General features: G+C 38.1%; 1 protein-coding gene across 2 annotated transcripts in view; it reads right to left on the minus strand.

Moving 5' to 3' along the window:
- LOC113108537 (mannosidase, alpha, class 1A, member 2) overlaps positions 1–16,746 on the minus strand; it is an 81,697-nt gene that overhangs the window by 10,512 nt on the left and 54,439 nt on the right. For both annotated transcript variants that reach the window (XM_026271716.1, XM_026271715.1), the window contains 5 exons: positions 14,850–14,968; positions 10,143–10,223; positions 2,540–2,634; positions 1,705–1,828; positions 1,537–1,630 (listed from right to left, as the gene is read on the minus strand). In XM_026271716.1, the coding sequence (XP_026127501.1) occupies positions 1,537–1,630; positions 1,705–1,828; positions 2,540–2,634; positions 10,143–10,223; positions 14,850–14,968 (513 nt within the window). The remainder of the gene's footprint in view (positions 1–1,536; positions 1,631–1,704; positions 1,829–2,539; positions 2,635–10,142; positions 10,224–14,849; positions 14,969–16,746) is intronic.

Consider the following 16,746-nt stretch of genomic DNA (forward strand, 5'->3'; position numbering starts at 1 on the left):
AAATGAAATAAGGGAGAATAAATGATGAGAGAACATAATTTTTTGGACCTGTCCCTTTAAGGGTCCACAGGGGAGATGCAGTGTGGGAGAGAGAATAATACTCAGCTTTAATGGCCTGTCACTCACACAGAGTTTTCATTTAGAAAATAGATCTCTAGTGCACCTTAATTACATTTTAGCCCTTTGGACACACACATACACCATCAGACTTTACTGGAATTTAGTCTTTGTGTGTGTGTGTGCATTTGCTTGCAGTGGGTTGATCAGGTTTTGCCTTTAGACGCAGGGCACTGATTAAACCCTCATCTCTCTCAGTAATTAAGAGTTGGTTAAAACACAGTGGAGTGTTTTCACTACAGATAATTACTAATTATACATAAAGAAAGAAACTTCCTCACATCCCATCTTTATTAAAGCTCGTTGATCAGTGAGATGAGGATAAGCTGCCATTGTCGTCATTCACATTTATAGAATAATAAATCCTACTAGAGGGATTATGAAAATCATCCGTGTCTATAAACAGGCTTCAGAGTGGTATTTTGGATCCCCCTTTTGATCTGAAGCGCTTATGAATATTGCAGCAGTGAGAATAATAAAAAAGGGCTCAGAAATAAAAAAGGCCTGCTAGTGCTAAGCCAAGGTTTCTGAGTTTCTGATTAGCACGCTGTAACTATGTTATATTTGTTAATGATATATGTGACACTGGACCACAAAACCAGTCATAAGTGTCAATTTTCAAAATTGAGATCTATACATCATAGGAAAGCTGAATAAATGAGGAAATTTACAAAATATCTACTAGGAACATGATCTTTACTTAATATCGTAATGCTTTTGGGCTTAAAAGAAAAATCAATAATTTTGACCCATACAATGTTTTTTTGGCTATTGCTACAAATATATATATATAAAAAAAAAAAAATAAAGCTTAGCACTTAACGCAAAATGTTGCCAGACAGTAAATAAAATATAATAAAAAAATATATATAAATATATTAAATTTAATTTTGTCATAATAAGTAAAAACTGAACCAGACTAAGACAACAAAAAATATATTGGATATACTTTGTCTCTATTATATCAGCAATATTGACCTTCACTTGCAAGCCATGACTCAAAGGCTTTTCCAAACAATATGCAGCAAAACTGTCTACATTTGTTGTTTCAGGCCAAACTTAAGGCAGCATTTCATGTATCACATTATTGATAAAGTAGTCCAAGAAATTTTTTTTTATGGAAACAAAATTCATCTAAGATAGTGGACAGAGTCCAGAGAAAAGCTTATTTTATTCAGTGCTATGAAACACTAATAGCAAATTCTTCCAATTCTTCATTTACTTATAAAGCATCCTTTTACCCAACTGTTGTGTGTGCAGTTTTTTTATTTTATCTATCACTGCATCAAGATCATGTTGTAGGCGTCTATAACCCTCTTTATTTCATACAGTGTGAGAATTCACAAAACGCCTTTTGTGTTGGAGTGGAAAGTGAGAGTTGCTTGTGCAGCACAGAGGATGTTAGTGGGAGGCACTCACGCTGGCCCCAGCGTCCAGTGCGTGGGTTCAGGTAGTTGGGGTAAAGCCCATTGGGTCGGTCCATCTTAGCCAGCAGCTTCCGTATGTGCATCACCTAAACCAGAACACAAACAGAGTTCACAACAGGACACAAACACAGTTACACAACACTCATTCACCCAAGCGTACCTTCTGATAGTAGGCAGGGTTTCCAGTCAGATACGTCAGGTGCACAAACTCCATGTGCAGCGTCCCGAACTCAGCCAGAATACTGCTTCCAGCTGACGCCCAGCCCCAGTTACGCCCCACTCCACTGAAACAGATTGAAGGGAACACCCATGACATTAACGTATAGTATGTTCATTACTAGCCTAAAGCAAACATCCAGTGTTATACGTTTACAGCGTGTAGACAATGAAGAATTACTGTGAGCACATTTAAGTCAAACAGCTTCATTCCCGGTCCAGACGGATTCACTGCCGCCCATCCTTCCTTCCGTCAAGTCCAATATCCTGTGCTCTGCTTGTACTTCTCATTTCCATGCAGAATGTATCCACAGTGTGTGTGTAGACCGCATAGGCTGCTCTACATGAATGAGGATTAATAAAACACTGCGTCGTTCTTTCCCTCAGGATTAAAGACACCCAAAATGCAGTGGTCTCGTCTGTTCCAGAGCAATTTCTTCTAAACACCCAATTAATTCACAAAGCCGTGTCAGGCTGGATTTGACCCTCCTCCCTCCTCAAACACAAAAAACCCTTAATGCACATTCACAATGCGCTCTGCAGATTAATTGTGCAATTTTCATTTCATTCTAATGAAATTATGTGGCAAGCCGAGTTATATAGGAAGAAAGCCACAGGGATTTTCGTAGACGCACAAGGTGTAACAGCCTTCCATTATGTGGCAGACCCCATCAGGACAATGAGGGGAGGACAGACAGCATGGGAAATGGAGGCGAAGAGAAAAATAAAAAAAAGGAAAAGGACAAAGGCCTGAAAGGGAAGGTGTGTATGTATCATACCTCTTCAAATTGACCATGGCCCAAGGGATGCCTGTTGGGGTGTTGAAGGCAGGAAGTAGCTTTTCTGCCAGCTGGACAGCCTTCACCTTAAAAACCTAAAAGACAGAGACATACAGAGGATTTTTTCTTCAAAATTCATTTGCAAGAAAAATTTAAAATTAAAGCTCTAACGGTTTCCACAAAAATATTATGAAGCAGAAATGCTTTCAGACTTGGTCAGAAATGTTTCCTGAGCACCAAATCAGCATATTATAATGATTTCTGAATGATCATGTGGCACTAAAGACTGGAGTAAACGCTGCTGAAAATTCAGCTTTGCTATCAGAGGAATAAAAAGACATTTTAAAATATACAGAAATGTAAAAATTTCAAATTACAAAAATTTCACAATATCACTGTTTTACTGTTCTTCTAATTACATAAATGGAGAGTAAGAGTGAGAATAAGAGACTAAGAGAATAAGAATAAGAGACTTCTTCAAAAAACCTTACCAAACCAAAACTTTAAAGTAATGTATATATTTTTTGTATTAATGTATATATTCTTTACAATAGTGATACATTCTCAACAGGGTGATTCAATGAGAATTTAAATCACCCCAATGACATATTGTAAGGGAAAATTTCAATTATATATTTTAAATTGACACAATGGATAAAAATACATTCAAAATTTAAACAAAGAAAAAAAAATAATACGGTATAAAACCGTCTTAATTTTCTTTTCTCAAAACAATATTTTTATTTTGAGGTGAAATATGACCCAGACTTGGTCTTGCTGATGGGTTTTGTGAGATTCACCCCTGTAGCCCGACTAATGCTACAGACTCTGACTAGGCAGAGGGGAAATGACACACACACACACACACACACACACACATACACACACACACACACACACAGAAAGAGACAGAGAGAGAACACGCATTTGAGACAGAATAAACACCCAAAGAACAACACACCTGAATTTGTTTACTCACTACTGTCTGAAGAGAGATGATGCACTGGGGCCTCGTCATAAAGTTCCAATTTTGAACTGAGACAACCTTTGCCAACAGCTGCAGTTTAACAACAACTACTGCTGAAGCAGACACATTCAAAGCAGAGACGAGCCTACCTTTAACAATATGATTGAACAACAAGTGATGACAGATTTGTTTTTTTTCAAACCACCCAGATTTCTTTAGGTGCTTTGTCCCTGCAATAATAATAGAAGCTGCTTTGGATAAAACCATCTCTTGAATACTCAAGTCCATTCAGACACTTTATGAACACATCAGCATAGACACAGGAAGAATGACTTTACCTTTCCAACAGTGCATTATTAGTCGATGTCAAATGTGCAGCAATCAATATTTTATTTTTCCCTCGACAGTAACCATCATCATAATTTCGGGCGAGACTGTCTGACTACAACCTTGCCATCCCACCAAGTGCTTTTGAGCAAAAATGGCTTGAAAACATCTTGTGCTGATGACTCACAGCCAGACTCTTCTAAGCAGGGGAAGAGCTGTTGCTCATGTCAGAGCGGGAGCTGTGCTGTTGATCGTGTTTTTAGGACTGAAGATAGAATGAAGCCACAGCAGAAAAAAGGCCTCTGGTTCTTAGACAAACCGCACAGCTGCCCGAGCCATGCTGAGGCTTTTATTTCTAGCCCGTCTTACGGATGTTTACGTGGAGTCTATTAAAATGCACAGCAATTCACTAGAATAGATGTGTGAGGAGTCTTTGAGATATTTCTGACACACACACAGAGAATGAGAGAGAGAAATACCACAATGCTATGTTTACAAAAGGTCCAGTAAAGAGCATGTATGCCTAGAAAGAGAAAAAGTATTTGAATTTAGTATTTGGGCAAAGAGTTGGATTTTTTTTTTAAGTTAGATTTAATCTTGGTTGTCTAGGGGAAAATACCACTGGATATTTTTGCCACTTTTTTTTTAAACCTAGTTTTTTTCTTTTTCTTTTCTATTCTATTCTTTTCTTTTTTTTATCTAATCGTAATCACGTTCTAGCAGACCATTGTTATGGAAATAGCCATGCTGTGCATCCAGTTCTATTTAAACCAGATGCAAACGGTCACTCAAAATTGTAGGAGAACAGAACAAGAAAAGGGCGAAAGAGTACAGAAATGGTGCTTCCCTCAGGATTACTAGCTGGAGCAGTGTGTGTGTGTGTGTGTGTGTGTGTGTGGGTGTGTTTGTAATTTCCAGAATGCAGATTTCGACGCTGAAGCCTAATCTGGTTGATGCGGATCATAAGTGCCAGAGATGATCCTGTTATTACACATATGAGGATATGACCATGGACATTCCCCACAATACAGCTTCTGCTATCTGTTCATATACACACACACACACACACACTACAGCACCCTCAGCCTGAGATGTTCCTTAAACGTCTAATGGAAGCATGAAAAGAGATTATGCAGAACACGCTGGAGATGGAGGAATGAGTGTTTGCACAGAGGGTTACACAGGGGTTCAGGGTTAAAGCTGGATTTCTGCCCTCTCTCTGGCTCTGGGTCTCAGTATGTTTGTGCATCTGCAGCCTTTTATGACAAACCTTCTGCCTGGTGTTTATTCTATTCGTCGTCATGGCAGCACAATCAGGAGCTGCCAATCAAGGCCGACACAAACACAGTCCAATCAGATCACGGCATCAGAGACGTCGGCTAATGAAGAAATTAGGATGTGGTCTGTGAAAATGTTTATGCACATTTAGTACAATGCTTCTCATCTCCTCAAAGCAAACAGGGACAGTCAGTGCATTTCTACATTTACATTTCAAACACATTTTCTGCCTTTATTTAAAATGATTCCTGCAGGTTTATAAATAAACTGCACAGCTTCAGAAGAGATGCAAGAGACACACAGCTTAGAGTCGACATGGAAAAACACTCTGAATGCACAAGTTGCAAAAAAATAAAATAAAAAAAAAAATAAAAAAAATAAAGAGCTTCTCTTTTCTAATTGAGCTGCATATGATGCAGCTTTCAGGAGATTTCTCAAACCAATTAATCATGATTTTTTTTGTTTCATTATTTAAGCATTAGTATTAGTATTAAAGCCTATTTGTAAAAATAATTAAAACAATGTCGATACAATGTATTTTTAGTAATGAGAATATTTTCCACCTTTACAGTAATGTGATATTGGTAAAATGTACTTTTACGAAGAACACAGTTTATTTTTCCTCTTTGTGTTTGATTTTGGGATTAAGTAACATGAAATCTTTTTCCTTTCTTTTTTTTCCGTGAGACTGACCAATTATTTCGTCTCAGTTCTCAGCTGGCCCAGCATGCGGTGCGTCTCATTTTACATTGATGAGTGTTGCAAACAAAACCACAGCTGGGATGTCAAAATAAACACCAACACCGGTGGTCTTGATGTTCAAAGCCAACATATCCTTATATAACCACTTGTTAGGCGCTATTTTCTTTTTTTAGATCTTTCTGGCAATTTCCAGAGAGCTTCGGACACACTTATGCAATACAGCTACAAACCAAGGGCTGGAAAACCAGATAGCGAAATGTCAGTCTAGAAAGGCCAGTTATTTGTATTTGAAGAGGAGATTCGATAGGCGATGACATGTCCAAAGTCTGCAGCACATCAAACATGCAGATGAGTAGCTGACAAACATTTTCTCATCCATCAAATCCCTTCTTAAATCTCTGGCCTTATCTTGTCTCCGCTGGGTCCATGGCTGCGGCTCTCTTCTGCCTTTGATGAGATCCATGTTTGACAACAGAAGAGTGCGCTGCTCCCTAATGTGACACTACATATTCTCTACCACTGTGAAGGATATACAACCACAGGACAGCGCATCAACAGAGAGCGATGGGGAGGGGAGAGAGAGAGAAAGCTAACTGCTGCATAACGCCTGGAGTAAACACCATTTCCTCACACCATCTCTGCTGTAATAAATGTGCAAATTAAGACAAAGAACAAATATTTGCCCATGTTTTTCACTTACAGCCTATGATCCTATTTGGCTTGAAGGAATCTTAAGAAATAAAGCCTCCGTCAGCACCGTGTTTGGAGAAATCTACTGATTCATACAGTAATTGGGCTGTCAAAGATATAGTAGTTGAACCTTCTCACAAAGAATGCCAGAACGTCTGAGCATCCGCAGGAGCAAAATGTAAAAAAATATATTTGATTTTCGCACAGGGAATCGGCAGATGTCTTTGAAAGAAAAGAAGAAAAGTGCTGTCTGGGTCCACTGGAAAATTACTGTTAGATGTAAGATCTGCAAGTAATTCATCCAAAATTGCTGGCTTGCTGGTGAGGTACCTGGAAAATGCTATGGGGGTCTTAAGCACCTAAAGGAAAAAAAATCTAGAAAAATACATATTCCAGGAAGTATTTAGAAAGAGTTATTCAAAACAGTTATTGAGCCAGTCGCTTTTTATGACCATAAAGGGGAACAAGTGCTTCTATTCCCTTGGCCTTACATAAAACATCTAATACGAACGGTAAACTAAAGAAGGTAATCAAACTACAAGAGACAAATTATTTACCAAACAATACCAATTAATTCATATTAGATAACAGTGCCCTGCAACGATGCAAAGGCCAATTCAGGACATTAAATATGAGTGTACAAGAAAGAGAAAAACATTGGCAGAATGCAAAGAAAAAAAATTCCAGATAAGTACACATCGCATTCCTTCATCTGTCATCATCTTTCCAATGAAATCCTCTTTTCATTCTTAACCCCCTAATACCTCGAATCATCATTACATCACGAAACAGAAGACGTGGATGATGCAGTTTAAGAAAGGGCCACAAAGAAAGCTATCCGTTAGTATTAGCAACTGGGATCGCAGCTTTCTGTGTCACTCATACAGTATACAAATACTACTAATACCAATACATTCACCAAATGACAAAATGTATTCGTTTACAAATCCTAAACTATGATACAAGTTTTTTAAATTCATAACATAGTATTGTGTAAGGAACCAGTCTTTATTAACCAAAAATCTCACAAGTTGTTTATTCACTAGCATTTATTTCAGATGAAAACTTATGTGAAATGTATGTGTACAGATACATTTTTAGAAGTTTAGCAAAAATGTAGCAAGTCTGAGTTAAATATACGTAGCTATACTGAAACTATTTGCTGTCAATGAAGAAGCAGACTTTGGCTTTTTGCTTCACATGCAGCACATATAAAACTAGCCATCCAAAGCCTGGCCCTTTGCTCCTTGCGATCTAAATTCATCTCTTCACTGCCATCATGAAACAATACTGTCAAGACATGCAGGGGTGAGAGATCTGAAGAACAAGAGAGGAAGACTGAGAAAGAGAGATGAAAGGAAAGGATCAAATAAAAGACAAGAGGACCAAAAGACAGAGGGTAAACATCATCCATCACTGCACTGCTAGTGCTAGCTGACAGAGAGAGAAGGAATGGAGGATGTGGTCTTGCACAGGAGAGATAACCTCCAGAGCTGATAAAAGTATGGAGTCCTCTGTCTTCTTCAGATCAGATGCTCTTCTTCTCTAGAAAAACCAGCCAAACATCAGATACAGTACACAACTCTCTCTATACTGGACCTTCTTATATTCCCTCAGCCCCAGCAGCTTTCTCCATCACGCCTGACCAAAACACTCTTATTAAAGAGGCATGGCTTTTCAATCTATGACACTGCATTCAGTCAGTGCTTCTACCCTCTGCTCAGTGCTGCCTCCACTGCATATAGGGGACATATACAGAGAACTCTGCCTAAACCAACAGAATAATCCCTGGAGAAAGCTTTTCATTAGCATCCCTATGTATCTCAGAGGCAGCTGCTAGTGGTTGCATGATCCTCTGGAAGAAAGCAATTTCAAATCTGTCATCTTTGCTCATTGGCACTCAGTGCTTTTGAGAAGGCTTTTGAATAGCCATCAATGTTACTGTGTCTGCCAGGAGAGTATGCACATCTACATAAAAAAAAAAAAAGTCAAAATAAAATACTCTAAGGTATTAAGGCTCTGAAGTAAAGATGGTTCTGGGTGATTATAATAACCAAAAGATAATTTTTTTGTGTGCGTGTTACTGATAACTCATGAAACCCCAAACTACTACTTTTGTGATTTTAGCAGAGGTGTTTATGTTGCACACCATAAGAAACAATGTAAGCATCTGTTCATTTTAATGCTTGGAGAAAACTGGTACATTTTGTGCTTTTTTTGTGCTATTTTCGTCTTAGGGGTTTAAAATCTACATTGTAATAATGTCACAGTTTGTGACGTGGCAAAGGACTACAGTACTTTGATGATGCATCTGTGTCTCATAATTATTCATTAGACTGTGTGTTCTTGTCCAATGAGAAGACACTTCTCTTAATTATTCACAGCAGCATGTGTTGATTTCCTACGACAGACACTTCAGACTGTGAGACTGCATTCATTAAGTGAGAGACATGCATTCATGGATCGAAGGAGTGCATTCGTTTTTTGCTTTGTAGGAGTTCAGCACAAACGTGATTTATTCACTTAGTGTTTAGTTTATGTATAGTGTATAACCAGTTTTTACAGCTCATTGATGCAATCCATCAAAAGGCTCATATAAATGCTGCAAAATAAGCCTTAAAAGTTATTAGAGGTGCAACAGCACGAGTACAAATGCTAATGGCTGAGCATTTATTTGTGTTTTTAACTCCATGGGGGCTAAATGAAACAGTCTGAACCCGAAGATGTGTTTCAGTGTCTCTTGTAACATAAACGCTGGCTTGGATTCTGATTTCTTTAAAGGAAATCTCTGTAACAGTGTTGCTTAAATTTGGGCATATTTTGGATACAGCCCTTCACAGCATACTACGGTCCTTTTGGCAACTAGATGTAATTACAAGATACAAATGCACAGTTAATCCAGATTTTATTTAATGATTCCTGAAACAATTCATTTAATATAATCACTTCTCTGCATGTTTGCCACTGGCAATACAAGCACTGCTAAAATTGGACAAACTGCCTCCAAAATTCAGCCCAAGCTGTACTGCATGTCTATGACAGCACATATGCAGAAAACACTCCGATCAACAAAGTGTGACTGAGGCCTCACTCCCAGATGTCTCAAAACACTGTACTGAAGGAACAAAAGGTCGCTTGGGACAGCGAGGCAGGCAGGCGGGGGACAGACAAGTGTGATGAGTTCCACGTCCAGTATCTAAACTCATCTAATGAAGTGTGCGGAGCGGGGAAGTGGTCGTGCCGCATGGCTGCAGTTTAATTCCTTTGCATTTTCACCTTCAGACTAAAAGGAGGAGAACACTGTGATACGCTGCACAGTGATGAGGGTAAAGAGAGAGAGACTATTTGTGCCCTTATCCATTAATGTCCATATAGGCAGATAAGACCGAAGGGAAGCGTTAATTAACATGGGCCTGAGAGAGGGACATTTATTTCCCCTGAAGAAACTGTTCTTATTTCTCTGAGCCAACAGCACTGCCCTAAGATTAACTCTCTCTCTGTCCAGATCTTCATTTACTGTATGAGGAGGCCTGCACTCCTGAACTTCCATCATCTGAAATAACTATGACACTGAACAGCGGAGACCGAGATGAAGCATGCACACAAACTTGCAAAAATCCATAAGCAATGATAACGTACCTCCTGTCCGGAGAGGTAGTATGCAGCCAGAAGCCCTCCAATGAAGCGGATGTTGACCTCAAAGACAGATACTTCTGCATTCTGTAGAAACAGAGGGAAAAATGAGAAAGAGTATGAGCAGAACAGCGATAGCCTAAGTTACCGAAGTTTTTAGGAAATTCAAAACATCTTCTAAAAAGCATCTGAATTAAACCAACAGTAAGAAACTTTTATTAAAAATTACTCCAGTCTTCAGTGCCACATGGTACATCAGAAATCATTCTAATATGCTGATCTGGTGCTCAAATTAAATATTTCTTCTTATTACCAGTGTTAATTGTTCTGCTTAACTTTTTTTTTTGAGGAAACTGACATTTAAATAAAATCTAAACAGAATTAACACATCCTTGCAGAACAGAAGTATTCACTTGGTTAAAACAATCTTACTCACCCTACACACTTACAAAATTCAATATATTTGAGGTATATTGTTAAATATTTAAATATATAATCGGTTTGACATTGTAAGAAGAAAAGTGCTTTTAAAAGTCTGAAGAATATGAAAGTGATTTTTACTTTCAGAACATAACTGTTGATTAATGTGCGTGGAATATCTACATAACAGCCACGCAAAGCTCCCAAATGAACTTCAAATCTACATCAGACTGATACAATAATCTCTCAGTGAGACTGAAATGAATGCTGGAGCCGTGCGTGTGTGTTTGTATCATCAACATCCATCTTGTCAGCTTCAACCTTTATTTAGAGAAAATTACCATGAAGCAGTTTTCCACTCGCACAAAGATCACACCACACACACCTACCTCCAAGTCTCGTATAGCAAAGGAACTAATTCAAACAATTCGATGGTATGGTTATACAGGCTCCTGAAATCCAGTTTTAGCCCCGTCACAATCCCATAATCCTCAGCATCTAAAAACGGCACCTGTTTTTGTATACCGCTTATGAAATATAAGCAGGTTTTCCAGTTCTGAACATAACGCTGCTAAAGCGTCTTATATCGACTAGGTTTTACACTAATTTGATAAGACAAGAACATGCTTTAACCAACCCCTTCCACTTAGCATTCATTTAGCATGTCTATTAATTTTGACAAAAGTGAACGTGCACCAGATGAATTCAGATATGACCGTTCTTTGACCAAGGTCCATTAATTCAGTTTTTGGTTTAACAGCTGCGATTAGTGCTGATGGCAGGCAGCCTCATCCATCATAACAACAGAAACACGCACAGTGAGTGAGAGAGAGAGAGAGAGAGCGAGAGAGAGAGAGAGAGAGAGAGAGAGAGAGAGAGAGACAGAGAGAGAGAGGGGGAGAGAGAGGGGGGGGGGGGTGCATTTCGACTGTGGAACACAAAAGATGGTACATTAAAATGTCTCAGCAACTTTTTATAGATATAATGAAAGTCAACAGGGATCCAATCAGATGGTTTGAACCCCATTGAGTTTCATTGTATAGACAAAAACAGATGAAACTGTCAGTACTGTAAGTGATTGTTTTTTTATTTGGGGGGGTGAGGGTGACTATTCATTTTATTACAAAATGATGAGCTGCACTTTGATAGAAGGTAATCAATCTAAACATTCCATAAATACACACATAATGGAATAATTCACTTTTAAAGTACATATTAATCTTAATTTACGAAGTTCTGGATTCAGTGCCATTCAAAAGTTAAGGCTCCATAAGTTTTTTTAAATGGTGGCTATAAATGTGCTGTTTGGGATCAGTCAGATTTTTTATGTTTTTAAGAAGAAGTTTCTTATGCTCATCGAGGCTGCATCTATTTGATTACCAATTTTTTATTTATTTATATTATTGCAATTTAAAATAAGTTTTCTATTTTAATATATTTTAAAATATAATTTGTTCCTGTGAAGCAAAGCTGAATCTTCAGCATCATTACTCCAGTCTTCAGTGTCACATGATCCTTCAGAAATAATTTTAATATGCTGATTTATAATCAATGCTGGAATCAGCTGTGCTGCTTAATATTTGTTTGCAACCTCTGATAATTTTTTTCAGCATTCTTTGATAAATAAAGATAAAAAGAACAGTGTTTATTCAAAATATGAATTTTGTGTTACAATATATACCATTACTCAAAGTTTTGTGGTCAACGATTTTTTTCTTTCTCTTTTATTCAGCAAGGATTTGTTAAATGGATAAAAAGATTTCTTCAAAGAAATCAAAGAAAAAAGTATCACAGGTTCCAAGGAAATGTTAAAACACAAGCAGCACAACAGTTTCAACACTGATAATAACTCAGCATATTAGAATGATTTCTGAAGGATCAAGTGACACTGAAGACTGGAGAAATAGCTGCTGAAAATTCAGCGCTGCATCACAGAAATACATGATATTTTAAAAGTATATTAAAATAGGAAACCAATATTAGAAATTTCAAATAACTTTTTTTTCTGGACTTTGATCAAATAAATAGACTTTATGAGCAAAACATAAAAAAAAATCTTACTGATCCCAAAGAGCTGATCCCTGATCCCAAACTTACTGATGCCAAACAGCTGTGTACACTTTTAAAATGTGATTTATTCCTGTTATGGAAAGCTAAATATTTAGCAGCCATTCTTACAGTCTTCAGTGTCACATGATCATTTAGAAATCATTCTAATATGATCATCAGGGGTTTCATTTATAAAACTCTTCGTACATTTTATCCTAAAAAAAAAAGTTTATGTATGCACAAAAGCTTGATTTTGCGTATGCACATACGTTTTCAGATTTATAAAACTATACATATGCCAGAACCTGCGCAAAAATCCCTTTATAAATCCCAGTCAATCCTTGTTATGTTTAGCATAAATATATAAAAATAAAAATCCATAAAAACACGGTTTAAAATAGTTCTCAGATAAGTTTTTTAGAATAGAGTTGATCTCATTCTTTTCCACTGGCCAAATAGTATTTCAATTGTTTTAATCAATTCAAATCAAATTTAATTTATGCAGTTTTGCTGGTAAGGTGAACATCGTTTAGCTATTTTTAGCCTATATTTATTGTGGTGTAAATAGAATTATCTGACTCGGCGAGTCAATGACAAAGTAGCCTATTTTAAAAAGAAAACATGCAAATTATAATTTTCTTGTATCCTTCAAATACAGTGGTATTTTTCATAATGTTGTGGAGATGCCTTCACATGGCATCAACAGTTGGACAGTAGGCTATTATCACTGAACCTATTCAAACCGGACAATGGACCGTTCGACCACTGAATCCAGCAGTGTCTGCCATAATATCGAAGTAAGTGCACATCATTGATCATTTTTATCACTAAAATATTTTTGCATAGCATGAGATCTGCAGTTTAGTTTAAAGATGAATTAGCATGCATCTATAGCACTCCTCGATGTCATTAAAACAGCATGCAACAGAAAGTGATAAAGCGCATTCCACTAAACATGTCTAAATTCATATCATTTTTGTTTAACTTCTGTGTAATGACTATGCATTTTCAGTGCTCATTTACATTAAATATTATCCTCATTAATGGAGAGTGGAAATGAAAACAGATTTTAAAATTGTTGCTTACTTCATAACTTCTCTCATGCCAGGAAAAAGAGCGTGTATGCATGGGCTAGAATTTCCGTAAGGTGTGTACATATTCACACCAAGTTTTTTTTTTTATAAATCCCGAAATGTGTGCCTATTTTGTGCATACGCAATGTTTATGAATGAGACCCCTGGTGTCCAAGAAACATTCTGCAATTGTGTTTTGCAATATCTTTCTGAAAACAAAGGGTTTTGCACACGCTTCCCTTCCTCACTTATGCTGTGAAGTTTATTGCCCTCTTCCAAAAATCCTTCCAACACATCCAATCCCACTGTGACATACTGAGCCCTCAGCGGCCAGACCCAACGGTCCAAACATGAGTCATCCTTCAGAGTGCACATGCTTTGTAAGATATACTTGTCCAAAAATAAGAGTGAGGAGGGGGAGAGAGAAGAAATTAGGTCACTGCTGGAAAACCAAAAAGATGAACTAAACACGCAGAGGAGACTTCAGGTGCTAAGAGTCAACCAGATCTGCTCAAAGAAAGGTGGCAGAAGGGAGACGGGAGAAAAATCCCACAACACGCAGACACCATAGAGAAGAAAAAGCCAAGAGAAACATACAGGCTCTCCATATCGGATGGAGCAGAGGTCGGAAAACAACCGATAGGGAGAGAAACTGGAGAAATCCCATTAATGGATCAGGATGTGAATGCAGACAGAGAACGAGAGCAGGAGACACGGGGCCCCTGGGGCCACTTGCCGGTCCCAGCTTCATTCTCTGACGAATCTTTTGTCTGCCATTTTTTCCTCAACATCACCAGCTAATTCCGGAGGCAGAGCTGTTCACATTGTTTCCATGGCTCCAGTCTTGTCTCCTGGATACGATGATGTGCCACATCAACTCAACGCGTTTTCTACGGAGTGCCACCACAACCTGATCAAAACCTGAAAGATGCACACACGCTGAGGCCTGAAGTCTCTGAGGGGTTAGTGGGTGTTGAATGACTGTTAATACAGCTGTGTCAGCTGGCTGCCAAAGTATACAGCTTACCACTGTGAAATAACAGCGTCCTGAGATATAACTGTGTCTGAAAACAAAAACAGACACGCACGCTTTGCCTCCAAACGGACAAAGACAAGTGTTGTTGGTAAGCGTGTGTGCGTGTGCGTTCATGTCCGAGTCTTGGCCACTTACCACACTGAAATCCAAGTTTTGCTTGATCCACTCCTGGCCATCCTTAAACTCATCGTGGAGGCCCATTATGTAAAGGGTATCCAGGGCGTCTACTATAGTGGCCCCCATCTGGGAATTACCTGCAGAGAGGATGTAGATATGAATATTTACTGAATGCATATGCCCCACAGTAATTAAAAAGTTCAAACAATCCTTAGAAAAAAAAAATATCATCGTTTTCACTATTTGTTTTTAATTTAAACTGAAATGTAATGTTAATCTCAATGAGCATTGAGTCAGTGAGTTATTTGAGTTATCATTAAATGAATCATTTGTGAACTAACTGATTTTTGACTGACTGACTAACGGAGCTGCTTGTGCGCGAACAAATAGTTAGCCTAATTCTGATACATGCAATGGCTATATATTATAATATGTAGGCATATTTATATTTATGTAGCCTACACAAGAATAATCTTTTATATTGTAATCCTTTCGATTTCAATAATATTTGGCATGTTTGTGTGCTGCTGCGCGTCCCTGTGTAATAAGCAGAGTGTATGCACATTGTGGACCTGCCTATAGGCGCATATTACCAACACACTCTTTAAATAATTAAAAATACTGCAACTACTACCATTGACTTTAGACCAGGTTTTAGTTGGTCAGTGGCGCAGTCCATTTCAGTTTCCTCAAAATAGTAACACGCCAATAATGTGCCTGAACACAACACGCCCACGAGCGCACAAAAGGGTGCATATATGCATTTGCTATACTGCATCGGGCTGAATATAGCCAAAAAGTCGCGCCTGGCACCGCATTGGACCGGGTGTATGATAGAGCCCCAAAACTTTAATACAATTTATATATATATATTTTTCACAAATCAACTTATTATTATTATTATTTGCCATTTTTGCCTTTATTATGATAAGAGAGATCAGAGTTGACAGGAAGCGAAGTGAGAAAGAGAAGAGTGTTATGATCAGGAGAGGTCCTCTGGTTGGGATTTGAACTCGGGATGCCCCTGATACAACGGTGCTGTCCACAAATCTATCAGCACTGACTTAATAAGCCTTTTAAAGTTTCAGCTCATATTTCAAAAATACTGTTTTCCACAAATAAAACTAATCTCAAGAGTGGAAAATTGTTGAGAGATACTGTGTGGCATTTCTCTCTCTCTCTCCATCTCAATCTGTAGAAGCACAGTGGTATCATCATCATTATTGTCAGGAACTCTAAATCACTCTAAAAATACCCATCAGCCCTCAGACTCGCAGCTCTCCTAATCTGTCCAGACTGCTGCTTCAGCTTGTCCAGAGGCACCCCAAATGGCCTCAGACTTTCATGCACCACAAACACTTTTGCTTTTTATCCCTCTTTTTATAAGACTTGAATCCCTTTTGCTCTTACGTCATTTAAGACTATAATATCTTTACTGCCTTCCTCTTTATCACCCTGTCCATTTTATTTTCAGTATTTTTTATATATCTGTAAAGTGGTCCCTTTCTATTTGACTATGGCACCATCACTAAAGAGGAATCTCATCTATGACTTCACTTTGCAATTAAATGATAAAATAAAATAAAATAAAATTAGTTGCAACCCAAGACCCGTCTACACATTCATCCCTCACTGCCTCATTTCCATTCCCATAAATACACTGCCCATGCCCATGAGTAAAACCTACACTCTCTGGCTTTCTACTGGACTTGAAATCAGCCCTCATCATACTGAATGAATCTTGATTGGCATTTACACAAGGCTGGCATTCTGGATGCCAGACTTTTCTGGTGTAAATCAAATTGGACTCAATAAAGTTACTTGGGGAATTCCAATGGCAATCAGTCTAAGCTCCTCTCTCCGCTTCCTACAAGCCATCTCTCCATCCCACACTCTTTCACTTTGTGTCATCCAT

Source organism: Carassius auratus, chromosome 9, assembly GCF_003368295.1.
Source record: "Carassius auratus strain Wakin chromosome 9, ASM336829v1, whole genome shotgun sequence".
NCBI lineage: Eukaryota > Metazoa > Chordata > Actinopteri > Cypriniformes > Cyprinidae > Carassius > Carassius auratus.